Source organism: Theropithecus gelada, chromosome 15 (genome assembly GCF_003255815.1).
Source record: "Theropithecus gelada isolate Dixy chromosome 15, Tgel_1.0, whole genome shotgun sequence".
Classification (NCBI taxonomy): Eukaryota; Metazoa; Chordata; class Mammalia; order Primates; family Cercopithecidae; genus Theropithecus; species Theropithecus gelada.
This window is the reverse complement of record NC_037683.1, coordinates 39,305,147-39,326,934: the sequence shown is the minus strand read 5'-3', so window position 1 is coordinate 39,326,934 and position 21,788 is coordinate 39,305,147. Positions and strand designations below refer to the sequence as shown.

At 36.9% G+C, this 21,788-nt stretch overlaps 1 protein-coding gene across 2 annotated transcripts in view; it reads right to left on the bottom strand.

The window, feature by feature from the left end:
* The window catches only part of GRIN3A (glutamate ionotropic receptor NMDA type subunit 3A), a 165,398-nt gene that overhangs the window by 105,629 nt on the left and 37,981 nt on the right, over positions 1-21,788 (bottom strand). For both annotated transcript variants that reach the window (XR_003116020.1, XM_025360599.1), the window contains exon 2: positions 8,908-9,512. Coding sequence is in view for 1 of the 2 variants with exons in the window: in XM_025360599.1 (XP_025216384.1) it covers positions 8,908-9,512 (605 nt within the window). In the remaining variant the exon portion in view is untranslated. The remainder of the gene's footprint in view (positions 1-8,907; positions 9,513-21,788) is intronic.

The window sequence follows — 21,788 nt, the reverse complement described above, 5'->3', positions numbered from 1 at the left end:
CAGCTCAGTAAAGTCCTTTTCATATGAGACAAAGGAATATTCTTAAACCTTCCCCTTTTCCTTTTTTTTTTTTTTCTGGGAGAAGGAGAAACTTGAGATAGATGTTCAGTAATCCTATCTTTTCTTAATGTGATTCATGTCTATGATGAATCTTCTAATTAAAAACTCACATTCTCCAGAGTTCTGCACTTTTGCATTTGTCACAAGTTCACACTTATGTAGTCTTTTTTTTCTGCTGTTTTTCATTCAAGAGCCCCAAGCTATTCTCTCTTTGGATTGTCTTTTAGAACTCTTACAGCCAATTTTGATATTTCATAATGTCCACAGACCTCCATTTATCTGAATTATTTACTATATATAGTCTACATTTGCATTTTTCCATGTGTATATTTCTTAATTTTTCAGGGCTTTCCCCTAAACTCTCTGATTTCCTAAATTATTCTCATTGTATATCTCTTCCTTTGGCTCCCCTCCCTCCAGTATTCTCACTGTTTCTGGCATGTGGGTTAATCTACAGTTAGCTCATTATTTCTTTAATACTCTTTCTCTTATTTTATTTTTTCTGAATTTTATGTTTTTCTCTCTCCCTCCTTCTCCCACTTTTCTTTATAGTGGTCTTTGTATAGTGTAAATACAAATACTCTGTCCTGTTAGTGGGAGATCTTGTCTTAAACAGCTCTTTGACCATTGTTAATTTACTGTTTGTCGCCCTTCCAGCTCCCTTCCCGCTGCCTTCTGAGATCCATCTGTTTACTTTCCTTTATTTTTTTATGTCTCTTTTACCATTTTTCCCTTTTCTTACGGCCCTAGGGAACCTTTCTGTACTTGATGGCGAATTGTTACTAATTCAGCTTTCATTTTGTGGCTTGTTTTACCAAGTCGAGCCCTGTGGTATCTGCTTTCCTTTTATGATAACATGAGTTTGTCTATTTAAGCCGCAGAGCTTATCTGTGGTCCAGTTCTGTTTGATTTTCTTCTCCATATATGGGACAGATCTCCAAATTAAACATTAAATGTGGGTGATTTCTTGAGCTTACATGTAAAATGACTCCTTGACTGTCCTCTTACTATCCTAAAGTATAAGAATTTGGCAGTTTATTTATCTCATCTTTGACATTTTAGATTATTAGGTCCTCAAAGGCATGGATTTGGACCTCCAGATTTGGAGAGCAGTATCTTCTACAGAATTGCTGTTCTCCCTTCCCCACTGCTCTGCTTTATAACACTGCAGGCTGTCAAGCTAAAAGAGGCTTCGGTGTTAGATTATCTAAGTACCTACCGCACTGAGTCATCTTTGAGTCAGGCACAACACAGTGCTTGGCCAGGGTAACTGCTCAGTAATGTTTTGGGGTAAATGCAATTAAACACATGTCTTCTGCTCAAATCAGACATGTATCTCTTAGAGTGGTCTTCATCACTTTGCCAGAAGAATGGGGCTCACTAAGTCAGGAAACATTTGCATTTGTAATTTACAAATTGTTTGAAGGATTAAACTTTCAATACATTTTCTTCCTGAATAATGGAGAGTATAAAAAATTGAAGTTAGTTAAATGGGGAACCTCTGTGATGAGAAGGAGTTTAATAGGGTTTGGAAATTGCTAAATTTCCATCCTCAGAACAGAAGGCCCTGCACACTATAATCCCTGATTATGTCATCTTTTAAAATTGCATACAAGGCTCATCTTTTAAAAATGATTTCTATCAGTTAATGGTCAACAGCAATTTAGTAATATATTAAACATATATGTACACATATCTGAATCATTTGGGTCTATGTTTTATCAATATCTGCAAAATTCAATTACTTATAGGTGAAACTGTACAGTGGAAGGAGAGTTCCTACCTTTCTTGAAGTTTTCACCAAGAAGAGAACAATACTAATCTATGTGGTGGGGTCATCATTTAATACATGTTTTGTGCTGTGTTACTATTGGTGTGTATGAGGGACTTGCTACATCAAGAAGTCACACACACAGACATGGTAATCTCTTTTTCTTGCTTCCATGTGTTGTAACTGGCAAGCTGGCACTTTTTTCTCTCTGTGTTTTCTTCTCTGATATGTTACCTAACAGTTTGACTTATTCCATACACCTACATCATTGTCCTTAACTTTTGCTTTTTGGTATGAATCTTGACTCTTCTATACAATTATGATCTCTGCCTAGCCCTTGAACTGTTCCTGGTCACATTGTGTAACATCACAACTCAATTCATTCTGGCTCTTTGGATCTGGCCCCAGGGCTAGCCAAGGTGTTGATGTCCCTTCAAGTATTGCCTTGGCATAACGCTGGCAGTAAGACATTATGCAGTATTTACCAGTCAAACATCTATCCTAAGGGTTGTAGGGTATGCAGATTGAAGTGATCTTGAGAGATAAATCTGAAAATCAGAGTAGAGCTTCAGTATTGCTCTGCATAGGTTCATGCTTTTTGGCAGATTTCCAGATTTTACAGTAGCTGCATATAAAGTGAAAAAGTCAACAAAGAATACAGTTCTTTCTTAGGCACATAAAAGCTTGGAAGCTCTCCTAATTAGGAAACATTCCACAGTTTAAAATCTGCTGAATCCTAGATTAAGTAAATTTGACCTGTATTCACCAAAATAGAGTCTTGAGAGAATACACATTTTCCAGAGTCCCTTATGTGAGCACCCCCGCCCCCGCCCCCTGGTGACTTAGGGAAAATTTTAGACTCATCTCTTGGCATGACTTAAGTGGCCCGGAGGCAGAGGCAATTTCAAAGGTTTTCAGCCAAATGATTCCACTCACAAGGGTTCCTATTGAAAACATCTGAACATACAGACCTTAAGTGTTGATCCCTGAGATTCATGAACCAAAACATGTCTTCTCTAGAAGTATCAACACCTTAGTAGGTCTAGCAGAGAAAGTTAACCTAGGAGTAATAGTTGGATATACTGGATCAGCCATAAGCAATGTGTTCTTCTCGGGCTTCCAGGGAGCTAGCGTTTAGCAGCCTCCAACCCCTGGCTTCCATGTTTAATGCAACTGCATTTCTTTTAAGTACATGTTGAAACATGTGGGTTAACCAGTTTGTCTTGGTAGAGGTCCTTAGGACAAGAATGCTTATACAGATTTAAGAATAATTAAGAAAATTACTGTATGCAAATGTGATTTACATAGCTTCAGGCTGAAAGAACATAAATTTAAAAGTAATAGGATCCCAATTAAGGAAGGCTTATACTAATTCTGAAAGAGCCTGGAATATGGATTTAGATAAACTGGTTTAAATCTTCCCCTACAAAGTACTGGCTGAATGACCTTAGGCATACTACTTAACTTTTTGAGATAGGTATCCTTATAGTTAAGGAAATTAAAGTTTATGGCATTTCAATAACTTTAACATGGTCACAATGCCACTAAGTTATAGTGACAGTGGACAGAATATCCAAAATTAGAATTATAGCATTCAGCCTCAAGTTCTTCTGGAACTCTGCTAATGTTCAGGAATAAATTGTGATGATTATTAATTTATATGTTGGGTTTTTTGAATGGACATTTGTTTGAATCATTTTTTTGAAGATTTTCTAATTCTTCACAATGCCTGGCACATAACAGGTTCCTAACAATATATGCAGAATCAATAATTAAAACATTTATTATTAATAAAAGGCCGGTGAGTATTGATATTGCTTGACTGTGTAAGCATAAAGATAAACATAGTTTGGAGGGAAAAGAGTATCTAGTGTGTTGAATCATAATTCAGGGTCAACTGAGGAGGGAGACCTAGAAATGCCAGCACCAGCAGAGTATAATCACTGGTATAAAGGGTGTTATCCCAGTGAAGAGTAATAACCAAACAGCCAGGTCGAGGAAAATGGATAAAACTGTGAATAATTAGATGAGTATGTCTTCTCCTGGTGGAAGAACAGAAGGGGGTTGCTAGCTTCCTGACAGCACGGCCTCCTGCCTTCTATTCCTTGTGTCTCCAGACAAGGGTTTGACCTCATATTAGTTAACTTCAGCAAATATATGTGAAGAAAGGAATGAATTAATCACTGCCTACTTGATTCAATTCTCACGGGATACAGAACAGAACTGCAGAAGCTGTTCAAAGAAGAAAGGGAGGATTCTACATCCCAATTAGAAGCTAGAATAAACTATCAGAACTATGACTAATTAGTCAAAGAGTCAGGGACTTCTTAGGCCAAGAGGAACAAGGGGTCTGTCAGTGTCCAGACTCTTGGAATTCTTAAAGAAAAGATAAGTGCTCGTGACCAGATTATGACCAACCCATGGAGCTTTCTCTGCAGGAACAATGAATTTATTAGCACTTAGGGCCTTTAGGCAAGCATGGGCAAATCGTAATCCTGGGAACAGCAGATAAATTCTCAAAACTCCTATTCACTTTCCCCAGAGTCCGATGTTCGGAATGCAGCAAGGGAGTAAATGTGGGCAAGGCTGAAACCAATTTTGAGAAATAAAAACAATGCTTATATCCTAAGGTTTTAAAAAAAATTACTTGCAAGGCTTTTATACTATATTACTTTATTTGGTTAATTTGTTACAGGATTATGATTTTTATAAATATGTCAGGGCGATTGTTCTGCCATTCAGCTGACATCGCTCTGCATACAAAATGCAAATGCCTTAGCTTGGCATACAAGCTCTGTGTGGTATATTATAAAGTTCACTACTTTTCCAGAATCATCTTGAATCCTTTTCATATGCAAATAATGCTCCAGCCATACTAAATTTATCTTTCAGGTTTTGGTGAATTTGCATATGTAATTTCCTTTGTCTGTGAATTTGTTCCAAACCTACAGGATCCAATTCCAGTGTTTTTCCCTCATCACCAAATCTCTGAGAAGAGTTAATTATTTCCTCTGTATTTCCAAATATATCTCTATTCTTATAAATCACACATCGCATTGTTTTATAACCATTTACTTACATTTCGACCTCATTCACTAGACTGTCAGCTCCTAAACATCAGAATTCAAGTCTTCATTTTGTCTACCCCACCGTAGTTCAACACCAGTCATTGGCTGGGCAAAAACATCCATTCATATGTGCTCATAAAGGTATTCTCAAAATAATATTCCACCAATAATTGCTCCAAATAACTAACATTTAAAAAACAACTTGTAGCCAGGCGTGGTGGTTCATGCCTCTCCCAGCACTTTGGGAGACCAGGGCGGGGTGGATCACGAGGTCAGGAGATCGAGATCATCCTGGCTAACATGGTGAAACCCTATCTCTATTAAAAATACAAAAAATTAGCCGGGCCTGGTGGCGGGCGCCTGTAGTCCCAGCTACTCGGGAGGCTGAGGCAGGAGAACGGTGTGAACCAGGGAGATGGAGCTTGCAGTGAGCTGAGATTACCACCCACAACCCTCCAGCCGGGAAAAAAAAAAAAACCCCCGCCCCAAAAAAAAAAAAAAAAAAAAAACAAAAAAAAAACTTGTAAATATATTGTTGAAGATTGTTGAAGATCATGCTATGAACTTGGTCCCTGAATGTTTTGTCTGCATTTAGTTATGATGGACATTTGCTCTGGCATGTGGAGACCTAGGAAGAATAAAATCTCTAATACCTGTAATTACGTGTATGTAGTCTGCCATGAGAAACGACTTTTCTAATCTAAAAGCCTAGCTGAAAATGCCATGTTTTTGGTGATTTCATTAACATTTCAAGATGTTAACAGTTCTGTCAGCCCAAACTGAAAGTGACTGTGTGAGAAATGAAAACTTGCATAACTCTGACATCCGCTATTCATGGCTCATTATCCTCCCAACTTTCATTATGCAGTGAAGAAGTGGGGTCAGCCTTACAAAATTTAAGAACAATTAAGAAAATTACTGTATGCAGATGTGAATTATGGACTGAGAATAACTAACTTTCTAAAAGACTGTATTAAACAAAATAAATAAGGATGATGGAAAATCCACAGATATTTTATGACTTAAGGCAGCTTTTCAGTTATTCATTATAAAGTCTCCTTCTTGGGTTTTGCTCATTTTCGTTGACTTGTTCCTGAACACTTTTCAAACTTTCTCTTTGCTTGTATCCCTCAGGAGTTTAAAAAGTCTCAGGCATACTTCCTGAAGTTCTTTGGGTTCATTTCTCAAACACATTCATCTTGATGAAAATATTGTCACTGACCCGTTGTAAATTACTGCTGGGCTTCAAACCTCACAATCTTCTTTTATAGCTTCGAAGTTTGTGGAACAAATAGCCACGAGGGCAGAGGTTATATACTAACCTAACCTAACATCACACCATAAGGAGAGAGAGAGAAAGAGAGAGAGAGAGAGAGAGAGAGAGAGAGGAGAGAGAGTGAGAGTGAGCAAGTGAGAGAGAAAGAAAACCAAACAGAAATCATCCAGTAAGTATTTATGTACATTAAAAAAGTACTTAATTTAGACAATATCTACCAACTACCCATTTTCTTCTACAGCAACAGATGATGTAGGATGTAAATATAACAGAAAGTTACTTTTCTTTCTTTCTATGTCAATCCCCTCCCCTTCCTTTTTCTTTTTTTTTTTTTTGATGGAGTCTTGCCAGGCTGGAGTGCAGTGACGTGATCTCGGCTCACTGCAACCTCTGCCTCCCAGGTTGAAGCAATTCTCCTACTGGCACTACAGCCACGCGCCAGCATGCCCAGCTAATATATATATATATATTTGTATTTTTAGTAGAGACGGGGTTTCACCATGTTGGCCAGGATGGGCTCATCTCTTGACCTCATGATCTGCCCACCTCAGCCTCCCAAAGTGCTGGGATTACAGGCATGAGCCACCGCGCCCGGCCTCTATGTCAATTTCAATAAATATCTATTAAATGCCTACTATATGCTAGGCATTGGATAAGGCTGAATAACAGCGTCTCCACTTAACAGAATTTATATTCTAGCTCAGAAGTCAGACACACAGACAAATAATGATGATAGAATGGGCCAAGTGCCATTATATAGTTTTATATACAAAATGCCATGGGATCCTTGTGGAAGGAAGAACGTAATTTTAATATAAATTAAATCTTGAGGAGCCAGAAAGATCAGTTTGATCTGGTAAAATGAGACCCTAAGGTATACACAACTTAAGTCAACAAATATTCTTCTCTGTAGTTTCTAAATGTTTTTAGGATTCAAACAGAATCATTTTTCTTGCATTCTCCTTTTTACATGAGACAGAAAGATGCTAAGCAACTCAATGTAGTTTTCATAAGTGGTTTGTCCTGGCTGCTGTTTATGACTGTCCTTCCAAAACAATGACTATTTGAAATTATAAATCAAAGCTTTGCTTGTATGTTTGTTGTAAAGGAGAATGTTTCTTGTCTTAGATACAATTCTGAACCTTAATTATGTGCTAGCATGCAAACAGTAGATTAAATCTGGAGAGTGGCTATAAAATAAAACATGCATATATTTTAATCTTGTGGAAATTAAAATATAATATTGGAAAAGTGGAAAGTTCCGATGATGATAGAACATCCAATTTTTTTATTAATAGATTTGTAGTAAATATATTTGAATAATTTTATTTTATTAACAACATTCTTTAAGGAGTTTACAGGTTCTGTTCAGTCTTTCACTTTTCCCTTACATTGGCATTTGGCATATTGCCTTGTACATAGTAGGTGCTCAATTTATACATATATATAATTAAATGTACAATTATTCGTACCCCTTGACCTTTTATCATGTCTTTTTTAAAGGTAAGATGCTATGAAGTTGCCTTATAGTCCCCAACATAGTCAGATGCCACTGTTCCAGGATGGCCTAAAAACAGGGCCTAGTCTACAGGGAAAACTTCATCTTTGAAGAAATAATAATCTTCTGATTTGGCCTCTCTGACCATAGGTGATCGTTTTTCAGAAGAAAGTCTAAGCCCTAATGAAATATTCTTTAAGGATATTCCCCTTTTCCCGGGGATCACCAAAACCATTTCCATATGATGTGTTATTCTCTAATTTAAATGGACATTTTCATTCTAGTTTCTGAATCATATGAGGAACTGGTGCAGAAAGGTATTTAATTTAAAAATAAACAAATATAATTATGAATGTATAAACAAATAACTAATATTATACAAATGTATATATATAATACTCTCATGGAACTCTTAGTTCTGCTAATGTATCCTGTTTGTCTACTACCTATCTATCATCTATTATCTCTATCTATCTATCAATCATCAATCACAATGATTCTATGGGTAATAGGATCTACTGTTATATCCATTTTACATAAGTGAACATAGAATACAGGAAATTAAGGCTCAGAGAAGTTAAGTAACTTGATGAAGTCACTCAAGCAGTAAGTGGCAGAGCTAAACTTCAAGTTCAGAGAGTCTGAACTTGAGTTCAAGAGTGTTTGCCTTTACTACTCTACGCTGCCTTAAGCATCAAGGCCAGGGAGGAGAGAGAAAAGTCCATTTCTTGCTTGACTGATTTTTTTTCTTTGTATAGATTTAGAGAAATTTGATTAATTTTATTGATATGGAAAAGAGTGGGCAGGAAAAGAAACATCTATTTTGCATCTACTATAAGCTAAGCATGGTATTAGGTACTTTTCATATATAAATTTCATGGTATCTTTATTATACTATACCAAGCTCTTCATTATTCTATTTTGCTAGTTAGAAAACTGAGGCTTGGAACTTTTAAATAACTTTCCAAGAACACAGCAGCTAGTAAGATGCTACACCAAAGTTTTAAAGCAGAATTGAGCACTCCCACTGTACCATGTACTTACAAGTTTGTAGATCAAATTACAGATAGCATATCATGAAATACCAGCCTATATAACCAGAAATCCTCTAAGAAATATTATTAAAGTTTAAAGCTACTCAGAGTCAAGATTTCCGCAAAGGGGTCAGATAGGGGAATTTTACTCTCTGTCACAGCCCTATGAATAGGGATATAACCGAGACTTTGCATCCTACCTTGATAAATATTGTCCTGAAGTAAGATTTGTAGTTTCCACCTCCATGCAGTTCATCGTGCTGGGAATGAGAGCAAGTTCTGGCTGGATCATGGTGGCTGTGGCTACAGCTCTTGCGACCAGCTCCATAGCATCTTGTACGTAGTACTCAAAGACAGATTGTGTTGTTTTTCCATGAGCAATGAGCCCTAAGGGCAGACCCTCTGTCCTCAGTTCCTCCACATTCTGGGAATCTCCCAGCACCCAACGAAGTTCGGGGGGCATGACCCCAAACTGGGTTGTAATTTCGAAAATCCGCCGGATACTTTCCATGTCACAGCCAAACATCACCACTGTGGGTGTGCTGTTCTTAATACTCTCAAGCTGGATCTGTAGGAAGCTCAAGAGGTCCTGGGTGGAGGGGAGGTTAGCAGTGATGTTGATGATAGAACCAAGGTGGAACTTGGAATTATTCTGGGTAAGGAGGAGGAAGTCGGTGATGTTCCAGTCTTCCTGGCACAGCAACAAGCTAAAATTGTACCAGTTGTTCATGGTCAGGATTGAGACAGTGACATCAGCATCAGAACTTAATGAATTTTCTAAACTCAGTTGTAGGTGAAGGGGATTCTGTATTTAAAGATATGAAAAAGAAGAATTAGAAAGCATTGACCAAAGACTTTAACATAGGGTACTTTTGCTTTCTTATGAGGCTTAATCCTTTAATTTCACTGTGATATTCACATACTTCTGGGATAAAATTCCCATACTTTGGAAAACTATGATTCCTGCCTAATGGAACGATTAATTCCTTACAACTGTTTTCCTAATAATTTTTGCTAAGAGTACCAGAGGGCAGATGGTTCTTGGTGTAAATATCAGAAGTAACACAATCATACATTTGGTTTAGGATTTTTGTCAAGTGTGTCTACTGCCTTATAGGCAGTCTCCTTTATGGCTTCCCATTTCTTGGTATTGCTATTAAGATCTCATTTGTTAAACTTTCATCTCATATGCAGTAATGAGAATAAATTACTTTTGCTTCCTTTTAAAATTAATGGTAGAGAAGTCTTAGCAGAGTGCAGGTGTTTTTATAAGGGTGATGTGAAAGATGGATGCATCATAGTTTCCTAAACTTCCAGCCCCTTGAGGAAGACACTTCTAATAAGTACAGAATAATTTTCAATACATACATCAAGACTAAGTGTGTAGTGCAATGTTAAAGGCTTGATTACTTTTCGGTATCTTCTGAACGTGGATTCGTGCAGTGAAGAGTGAAATCTGTGCCATTAAACACACTTATGTAACTTCTATCACAATTTTCATACTTTTGGAATTCACAAACTTCATGAAAGAAGGGAATCTTATTTGAAAAGTCACAAATTATTAATCATATAATTGAAGTGGAAATAAGTCTTCCAATGAATACATTTGTTAATTGTTGTTCTCAAGGGCAAGCATCTGACATCCAGACAATGTGTAGCACAATGTCTTATATATGTTAGGGGCACAATAAATATTGGTGGAGTTGAACTAACTATGTTTCTTTTGGGAACTATTGGATTGTTTTTAAGAGCTTGCTAAACATTCAATAATATGCATTGAGAAATGAGGAAGGCTTTCTCAGTAAAATCTCAAGTCCTTGTATGAAACAAAGAAGTGTGGCCTGTCCTTACCTTCCAAAAAATGTGTAACAGGAAATAGAATTTATGCTGTACTTTCAACTCTGAAAGATTTAGAGGACTTTGATATGTGTAGAATAAAAAATGAGGATTCCACAGAGGTTTACAGGAGGAAAACGATGACCATAGGTACTCATGATGGTAGGTAGGATGGAGTCATGGGGAGGGGGGAGGGGGGAGGGATTGCATTGGGAGTTATACCTGATGTAAATGACGAGTTGATGGGTGCAGCAGACCAACATGGCACAAGTATACATATGTAACAAACCTGCACGTTATGCACATGTACCCTACAACTTAAAGTATAATAATAATAAATAAATAAATAAATAAATAAAAAAGATTTATTCTTAAAATTTGTTCTGAGAATTTGTCTTTTGTCCTTCCGAATTAAGCTTCTGAGCAAAGCTTGTTATGATAAAAACAGAGAGTTGGAAAAATCGTCATTGGGAAGCATTCAACAGGGATGGGGAATTAGAAGCCCCTCAGGATCTTGATTACATGCTAAGGGTTCTACTGCTGTTCATGGCAGGGAGGGTAATGAAAAATGGTCTTTTTAAAATTAAAAAGGATTGGCCAGATGCAGTGGCTTGTGCCTGTACTCCTAGCACTTTGGGAGGCCGAGGCAGGATCACTTGAGGTCAGGAGTTCAAGACCAGCCTGGCTGGTATGCTGAAACCCTGTCTCTACTAAAAATACAAAAATTAGCTGTAAATTGCTTGAACCTGGGAGATGGAGGTTGCACTGAGCCAAAACTGCACCACTGTACTCCAGCCGGGGCAACAGAGTGAGACTCTGTCTCAAAAATAGAATAGAATAAAATTAAATTAAAAAGGATTTAGTGACAAGATCAGATGTGAGAGGCAAAAGAGAGAAAGGTCTGAAAAACCAGGAGACAGGATCCAATAGGTAGCTCTGGGTGTCCAGGCTTGAGCTGCCACCAGGATCTTGAGGTGAGAGAAATGGAAGCTTCATTTCCTTACTCCTCATTTTGATTCATATAAATTGTTCCCATGTTTTCTTTTGCCCTCCTCTTTTAGCTTTCTTCCTTTCCTTCTTCCTTTTTTATTTCCTCATCTGTCTTAATCCTCTTCTAGAAGCAAAAAGCAATGGCAGGTAAGCTCTATATTTAGCTAGCAGGAACAAATTATTCCCAACTGTTTTCTTGGCTTCAGCTCCCTATTCTGTGGCCAGTTTTCTTCCTAAAATACAAATATGACCATATCATTCTCCTGCACCATAAACTCCGAATCACTCATAGGACAGATTTAAAAATCAATAGCATGGTTTAAGAGGCAGAGATGAAATTGTTGCTTTCTTATTAAATAGGAAGTTGAATTAGCTAATCATATTGAGCATTTAGTATTAGACAGAGAAACAAATCCAGTTGGCATGAGAAAGGGAGACATGTGAGTGAACCGAAGACCCCCACAATGGATAATGATTAATTCATATAATCACACTCACCCCTGCAAACAACTCTACTGAGAAATTCCAGATGTTGAAGTTAATCCTTACACAAACTTGAGACATATTTCTTCAAAAAAGTATTAAATACTAGTTTAGAAGCATCTAATGATATATTTTTTATTTAGCAGCCTCAGATGCAGTGTTTTCCAATTTCTCGCCATATAAGGACAAAGGCACACACATATGCACATGCATGCATGTGCGCGCACATACACACACAAGAGTATGAAAACTTAAAACCCAAAAATTCAAGCCTGAAGGTACAATTTTTGTCAAAAATCCAGGACAAAAATTAAACAAGACCTACTGAGTCAAATTGAGAAGGAAAATCTGTGTCTTACATATGGTTTGTTGTTTGCAAAAGAGCAAACTCGTGGCCTGAAAGAAGATATAAAGATTTAAAAAGTAGTTTCCACATTGTTTGTCTCCTAAATCAGAGATCCAGAAACAGAATAACTCAAGAAGCAGGAAGCCTGTCTCTACCATGCAGATAGAGTGAAACTGCCTTGCATTCAATTTATATACATTAAAATAAACAGGTTTAGAAAAGAGAGGTGAGAGGGAGAAAATATGAATTTAAGTAGTACCGATAATTCTCATTCCCTTAAGTAAGTGTGCTATTTATTATATTATGGCATATTATTTATATTATCACATACTTTAATGTAGCTATAATATTATTCATGTTGTATACACAAAACCATATATGTCAAGCTAAGTAGGTAATTTGAAAGATTTTCAGATGTAATTTTTCTATACTTTGAATTGAATCTTCATTTCTAGTGGAGATGACACCACTCTACTCCATTGATTTGGGGGGTTTTGTTCCATTGTAATCTGCTTAGATGTTTCAGAGCCTGAAATTTCTGAAAGCATACGGCAGGAAATATGGCTGGGGAATGTGCATGCTGCCATGCACTCATGGAATGAAATCCCAAGTAAGTGCAGAGCTGCAGGGAGAGAGGAGTCACCAAGAAGTTGGTTCAGAGTATCAGAGAATCATTCAGTGGAGAAGATTGCTTAACCTGCTATGGATCAGACTGTAAAATATTAAAGTTCCATATACAGAAAATTCAGGCAAGAGTGGTAAAAAAATATTTGGAAAAAGAACATGATAGGCCTTGCTTTGGAGGATATTAGAACACATTAGAAAATGTAATTTTTATAAAGCAATAATAATTAAAACAGGGAAGCACTAATAGGTAAATAAATGGAGCAAATGCTAATGTATAAGCCAATGAAATATATTAAATTATTATGTTATAAATTAACATCATAAAGATATAGGGAAGGAAATAGGAGATATAGGAGATCAGAATTTGAGAAAATAGATTAGTTAGAAAAATAACAATTAAATTTCTCATTACATCACATATTAAAAATATATTCCAGGCCATTAAACGGCTAAAAGTACGTATCAAATCATTAAAAGATACACCAAATAGGTAAATATGTATCAGAAATTACAATAATAAAAGGAAAACATTAAATTATCACAGCACACCTTATTTTTAGTTTTAAACACCTATCATAAAAAATAAAGGAACATGAAAAACAAGAGAATATTAGTAATAAATTGGGTAGACAAGGAGTTAATGCTCGCCAAATGTATAAAACATTTACTAGTCAATAAGGAAATAGAATCCTTTACAGAACACTTATTCAATCAGGAGAAATAATTTTAAGCTCCTACTGTGAGCCAAGACCTCTGCATGGCATTTCCTGTTGTCTCTATAGTGGATGAGAGATAGACAATGTGTAACTAACTAGATGAATAAACACTTCCTATAACTAGAAGTCATGAAAATTACTGTAAATGAAATAATAGGGTCTGGCAAAACTAGGAGATGGAGAAGAAACTAGGAAATATTAATTTAGTAATTATGATTGGTAGACATTGGGAGAGACGAGTATTTGTACTATACAAGCATTCTCTAATTGGGACTTAAAAAATGAGATGTATTTGAAAACAATTGATCTCTAAATAGGCAAATATATATAATGATTTATAAAAGTAAACACATTTAACTAAAAATGTAGTCTCATTGACCATCCATTCTTCTTTGACTTGGGTACTATCTTCCTAGTCTCAGATAAATGATTGGAGCCGCCACCTGCTTCTATATTTCCTTTGTGATTGTGCATTGTCCTCTTCAGCAGGTTCCACGGTGTCCTTAAGTTCCAAGTTCTCCTTGCTGGTGGGGCCACTGTCTTCTTCAGCAGTTGGACTTTTCTATTCTCTTATGAGAAGCAGTATAGTGGTTAGGACTTAGTAGTCAGGGCAACCTATGCTTAAGTTCTGTCTCCATGATTTATGCACGATGTGGCCTTCTGTAAGTCATTTAGCATCTCTGAGTCGTACCTCCCTCATCTCTCAAATGAGGACAATGCTACTTCCTACCTTATGGATTCATTTTGAGAATTAAATGTAAGAATGTGAGAATGCATGGCAAGTGCCTGGCGCAGAGTGAGGGCCCATAAGTAGTAGCTGTTACAATTGACTTAGAGTTGAGTCACTGTTGGAAGTGACTGAGTGCAATACAATATTTTTCTTTGCTTTTGCTCCTTCTCTTTTCTCATGTCTATTTTCATACAATGGTCTCAGCAGTAGATATCTTCTACAAACATAAATTACACCAACTTCTTAGCAGGAAAACAGAAGTGCTCTGTATCATGTTGGGAGGGGCTGTTTATTTGGGAGATACTATGTTCATAGTAGAGTCTTCCCCATGCCCCCAACTCCTCTTTCTCTGGTAACAAGCTCCAGTGCCACTCAGCGTGCAAGTTAAGGAATTCTTGGTGCCAACTCCCGGAGATCCCTCATCAATCTTCGTTCTCTCAGAGAGCACAGATTCTGCTATTTTGTGGGTTAGTAAGAGTTTCAAAAACAGGATTGCCTGCAGTAAAGAGTTTGCCAGAGAGCTTTGAGATATTCCCTGACAGAATAAAAGAGGTGACGGGGCTGGGTTTAAGAGAAGAGAAAAGACGCAATTCTCTCAGCATTTTCCTGGGCAAGGGGAATCAAATGAGCTAGGTCAAAGCCCAGAAAGCTCAAGTGAGTATAATGTTTCCACTACTTTTACCAGAGATGAGATTTCCTTCCTTTCATCCATCTGCTGATTACTAAATACATTGGAGAGGCTCAGAACAGGCTTTCTACACAGCTATCACTTCTCCTCAGCCAAAGAGGCTGCAGGACATTTTCTGTTTCTCATTATCACACATCTCATTTGACCTATATTATACGGAAGACTTTTTCTTCTGAAAATTAAAGATGATTCCTTTAGAAGCCCAGGCTTTTAAATAAATTAACTGTTTTTATGGTTACATTAAGGACACAGACAAGCATAAGGTGTAGTCCCTGCCCAGAAATTGTAATTTAATAATAATTATACAAATGAAGAGCTAATACCTACTGATGTCCCCAGTGCATTATGCATATTATTTTATTGCATCCTCACAATGGCCTCATGGGGTGACTGCAATGATCATCCTCCTTTAATAGATGACAAAATCAAGGTTTAGAAAAAGTGAGTAATTTTCCCAAGGTGGCACAGCTACAAAGAAATAGAGCTTGGGCTGGGTGTAGTGGCTCATGCCTTTAATTCCAGTGCTTTGGGAGGCTGAGGTGGCAGATCACCTGAGGTCATGAGTTCAAGACCAGCCTGGCTAACACGGTGAAACCCCGTCTCTGCCAAAAAAAAAAAAAAAAAAAAAAAAAAAGCCCGAGTGGTCACGCACGCCTGTAATCCCAGCTGCTTGGGAGACTGAGGAATGAGAGTCACTTGAGTCTGGAGGCAGAGGTTGCAGTGAGTCAAGATCGCACCACTGCACTCCAGCCTGGATGACAGAGTGAGACTCTTTCTAAAAAAAAAAAAAAGTACAGCCTGGATTCAAACCCCCAATTTATTGGACTCAAAAGCCTGTGCTTTTAACCATTATTCTATACTGTTCCCTCTACTTGATAAGAGGAACATATGAAGTAGATCCTTGACATTTGTAGATTTAATAATTTCCAATTATTTGCCAGTAAACCCAAAGGCCCACGGAATAAAGCCATTTTTAAGATGTCTGAGGCATGAGTTAGAATGACGTTCCCTGTGTGTCTGGGCCATGGGAGTCAGGGAGGGGCTCCAGCCTGCTGCCCAAGGTGCACGTGGCTTCCCAACTGTTTTCTTCACTCATCCTCCCATGTGTAGCAATTCTTGTGACATGATAAAACTTGTATTTATTCATGAACAGCACTTTAAAAAAGAATGATAGTTGCATAATTAATGACATCAGTTTTGTGTTTGGTAGAGTAAGCAAGTTTGGAAAAGCTCACCTAAAGTTTTCATTTCAATTCTACTGAATTTCATGGTCGAAACTATAATCTAGACTATGTTCAACCACCATGTATGGGGATGTCAACAAAGATCTTAGCACATATCCCTCGGGATTTTTGAGTGGCTGATATATTAAAGAATATATAACAGAGTAGTACAATATAATGAATGCTTCAGAAGGCAGGATTATTACTGCATGACAGTGATAATCTGCAATGCAGTTGACATAATATTGCTGGCAATGCTAGGTATGGTCTATTTCATTGCAGCAGTGTTGGAAAGGCTGAGAGGTTTGGTGATCTGAAACAGGGCCCACTTCTTAAAATAGAGTAGACACAATTAGAAGAAAGTGCTGGCATGCACAACACTACTGTCTTCAAAGACAACCAGCTTATTTAATCATACAACAAATTATTTTAAAGTCTGTTACATACCAGGCCATGGGTAAAGAATTGCATGTCTTCAGGCAGAAGAAATAGCAGAAGCATGCATGTTACATTCTTTGAGCTAACTAATCTTTCTGAGCCCCAGGATGATTTACAGAAAGGAGTGTCAGAGCATAACAGGTTGATGGGTGATAATCACTCAAGCTACCTGCACCAAGCTTCTAATCATGGATTTTTTCCCCATAATAATTCCACCTAATTATTAATACCCGACTCATTCATCTATACATTATCCCATTTCTGCCTTTCGTTCTGTATGGTTACACTTTCTCTCACCCAACCCTTGGTAATCTTGAAAGCCTTTGACTCACTCATTCTCTGGGTCCTATTCTTCCAACCCACTCATATACATTATGCCCCACACAAATACAACTTTTGGGGCTTAAAAAATGCCACCAACATACTTGGGAATGAGAGAGCTTTGATCAAAGGGCGTGGATACAGAAGATATTTAGTCATATGGTGACTTAGGAGGGCAGTCTGTTTAGGCAAGATGTTTCAACATGGGAAAGGGTAATCCAAGAACAGGTAATCCTTAGAAATGTGGGCATTTGACATAAAAAAAGACTATTAGTAATCAGTGAGGTCCAAAACCTCGGTCAGAACTTCAGAAATTCACCGCAATCTTGAGGAGCGTCTAGAAGGAGGTGGCTTTATTTGGAGTAACTCACATCTTCATTTAAATTATTGTTCTTCGATTTACCAATTATGTATGTGAGACCTTGTGAAAACCATTTACCTCTTTTGTGCGATGAAAATGATACTGTTTACCTTATAAGTTTTACAAAGATTGAATAGCATCATGTATGCAAAGCATCAGCACAGTACTACCCAGAAAGTGGTAGTTTATAATGATGGTGACCATGCTGAGATGAGGAAGTTTACACTGACCTGATGTGCAAGAGCTAGAGTGGTGGTGCGTTCAGTTTATTTAACAAGCACTTGAGCACCTATTTTGTGTCAGGCACTGGCTACTTATTGCTGAGACTACAGTAGTGAAAGTAATCAACACGGTCTTTTCTTTCAGGATTTTAAAATCTAGAGGGCAGTATTATCAGCACCAGGAAACAAATTGAGGAACAGATTAGGAATAAGATAGTAGTAGACAAGAAATAAGGCCCCCAGTTTGAGCCAGTCTAAAAGGAATGGTGATGCACTTTTTGAGTTTTAGATTTGAGACAAATACCTTCATTCCAGCTTACATTTTAGACTAGCCCTGGTTACTGGAGCAAGACCAAGTTTGCAGGTGGAGGTCAAAGGACCATAGATGAGTGGAAAGAGAGGAGGTGGTTGGAAATGTGATAGCAGAATCTGACAATTAAGGAAGCTTCATCACATGCCTGACATGTAGTAGGTGCTTGGTAAATATTAGCCTTATTGTTACTATTGTTAATCATCATTAGCAAACTTCTTTGTGCTGGTGTAATTGATCCTTTCCCAATGACTCATAGTATTCTGATGTCAACACCAGTCATTATGCCTGGAAGCCAGACCATAATGTGCTCAGGGGTTAGAGAGACAACTGGTTTCCATGTCGTCGGAACCAAGTGGAGCCGAGCTTGTGGAAATGCTGGAGCTCTCGAGCCTCTTTAGAAAATGCATTTTCTCTCTTTCTTGCCAGTGTTAGGTACTTGCTATCCCTTTTGCTAGGTCACTGTACCTACCTTCATTACTCCCTTGCAGTCTCTTTTAATATGCTTTGAGCTAAAGAGAAAGCATACCTAGCATGTTACAATTTCATTTCATGAGAGTAAAATACATCAGAGACTATCCCATAGTGAGATAGACCAGCTTTAGCAGCATTGAGGAGGGTGAGGACTAGATTAGAGATCCAGACTCTTGTGGGGAACTTGGACTTGCATTTTTCAACTGTGAAAGGAGAATAATATTAATTGTCAAACAACTACCTCAGAGCAATGTGCGGACCACATGATATAATGCATGTGAAAGTGCTTTATGAAGCGGAGAATATTATAAAAATAGAAGATATAATGCATATCTGTTTCCTGGACAGTAGGAATGGTGGAATCAATAACCCAGTCAGGGATAAAAGAGGCATTTCTGCAGTAGGATATTAAAGTTAGATATAATTTTCAAAACTGATGCCAACTTCTTAATCTGTTTATTATAAAGAGTAAGATTATTTGTTGAATTTTAAGAACTTTTAGAATAAAGATGTTACTCTAGGACTGATTTTAGTTCCTAATTCACTACCTAGATTTTGGTCAAATTAAGTAACATCTGAAGGAACATACACAGGCAGATGATTTACAAGATAATTAAAATTTATTGAATATTAAAATCATTGCTATAGACATTCTCTGTGACAAACTTGGGCATATTTTCTTATAATGGGAACTATTGAAATATGTACCAGATAATTAAACTGTCTAGCATGCAAGTTAAATTCTCTATAGAAATTTGATTACTTTATGTCAATGCAGCCTGAAACTATTATTAAGACATGGCATATGTCACATGCTAATTTGCTTTATTGCATTAATAATGAAAACTCAGCTAAATGCGATTACTTTTATTTTAAAGACCCTCTAGAACTGATACCACAGTTGACATAAACTTTTTCTCTCAATTCCATACTCTCAAGACATTTAAAACATTGATATAAGGATATTTTGTATGTCAAAATCATGGTTCAACTAATTGTGATGTAATATGCCTTTTACATATATTGGTTTATCACTCCAGAATAATTTCATAATTATTAAATCAACTTTATTGTATAATGGCTTCTTATTTCATTTGAGAATTCAAACATTTTTTATTGATTCACATTCATTGCTTGCTACCTGACACTGACCAGTTTAACACTAGAAATAGTATTAGCAAGACATTAAGCAGTATCTCAATACATTTCTATTTTAACACTTTATCTCAAAACTTGTGATCTACCAATTATGATTATGCTTTGCTGCTGTGACATTTTATTTCACTTTAATTGTGGAGTATATCACTATAGTTAACTCTTTGTACCTTTCAAATCATGGTTGAAAGTAAAGAGACATTGGGAATGTTGAATTTAGTTCTTAAAATCTTTGGTCACAAAGGCAGTACTTTTCCATGAATTAGTAATCAAACTCAAAAGTTCTTCAAGCAGCTCTGATGACCTCAGGCCCAGGATGATGAATCCTGAATGAACAGGTCTGTTGTCTTTCAGGAAGGTCTATGTGAGCATTGTTATGGAATAAGAAATGAAAAAAATGCCTGGCTGGCTAGTTTTCAAATAAAACATTTGGGTTGCATCTGGCCCTTGTTGTGAACTCACTTGTCAAATCATTCATTGCCTGCATCCACTGAAGCCCAGTATAATCACACAGGGCAGAAATATTTAGTTTCAACAATCCACCAGAAACCAATTAGTGCACTTATGACTTTGTCATTTGGTTTGGAAGGGAACTCAAAGCTCACCTATCTCAAACTCTGGTACAGTTTATAGAATGCCACAGATAAAGGGGCAGGAGTGAATTAGAGGTATTTCTCTTTCTATTATAAAGGTTAATAATTTGTTGAATTGAGATGGTCTGTCTTCAATATAATATTTAATGAGTATGACTTAATTTTAATATGTATAAATGATACCTGTGGTTAATTTTACCTCCTGAATTTTAAAGGAGAGATTCTGGCTTAGCTAAAACATGCACCCTCTAACACCTCTCTGTAATGCTTAAGCCACAAATAATTGCCCTTTATAAGAGAGGAATAAAGAACACACTGATTTATGAAGTTAATCATTTTTCTTCTCCACTGTGAGAAACATACAATCACATGTCTTGTGAGGACAGAAACATTAATTACTAATCTAGTTAAAGCAAAAAGAGTCCAAATGTAGTCAAATACATTTTCTGGGTTTATGTAATATTTACTGTAAGAATCCTGGAATTATTTCTGTCTGAAATTGTTTGCTATTTAATATGCTCATTTTGTTAGCATTACTTAGCATCTATTGGTGTTATTTTCTTTGAGACACTTGCATATTACACCAAAAGCTTTTAGGCTTTAAAATGGAAATAATTTCCAAAGACCATTATTATGTTTCCTAGAGTAGTCCAGTGAGGACAGACTGACAAAGAAAGCAGGAATCCTGAGAGATCCTTATTACAGTCATATGTTACTGAATGATGAGGGTACTGTCATTAGGTAATTTCATCATATGAACATTATAGTGTGCACTTACACAAGCCTAGATGGTATAACCTACTACACCCCAGGCTACATAGTATAACCTATTGCTCCTAGGCTGCAGATTTGAACAGCATGTTACTATACTGAATACTGTAGTCAATTACAACATAATGGCATCTAAACATATCTGAACACTGTACATTTAAGCTACACGGTATTTATTTATTTATTTATTTATTTGACAGAGTCTTGCTCTGTTACCCAGGCTGGAGTGCAGTGGCGGGATCTTTGACTCACTATAACCTCCGGCTCGCGGGTTCAAATGATTCTTCTGCCTCAGCCTCCCAAATAGCTGGGACTACAGGTGTGTGCCACCATGCCTGGCTAATTTTTTGTATTTTTAGTAGAGATGGGGTTTCACCATGTTAGCCAGGATGGTCTCAATCTCCTGACCTCATGATCCGCCCACGTCGGCCTCCCAAAGTGCTGGGATTACAGGTGTAAGCCACCATACCTGGCCTACACTAAATTTTTTAGAAAGTTTTCTTTCTTCAATAGTAAATTAGTTTAATGTAACTTTTAATTTTTTAAAAAACTTTTTGACTCTTGAAATAAAACAGTATAAAACACATTATGGAGCTGTACAAAAATGTTTTCTTCCTTTATATCTTTATTCTATAAGCTTTTTTTATATTAATTTTTTTTAATTTTTTAAACCTTTTTGTTAAAAATAAAGATACAAACAGACATTAGCCTAGGCCTACACAGGTTCAGGATCATCCATGTCACTGACTTTCACCTCTACCTCTTCTCCCACTGGAAGGTCTTCAATGACAATGCATG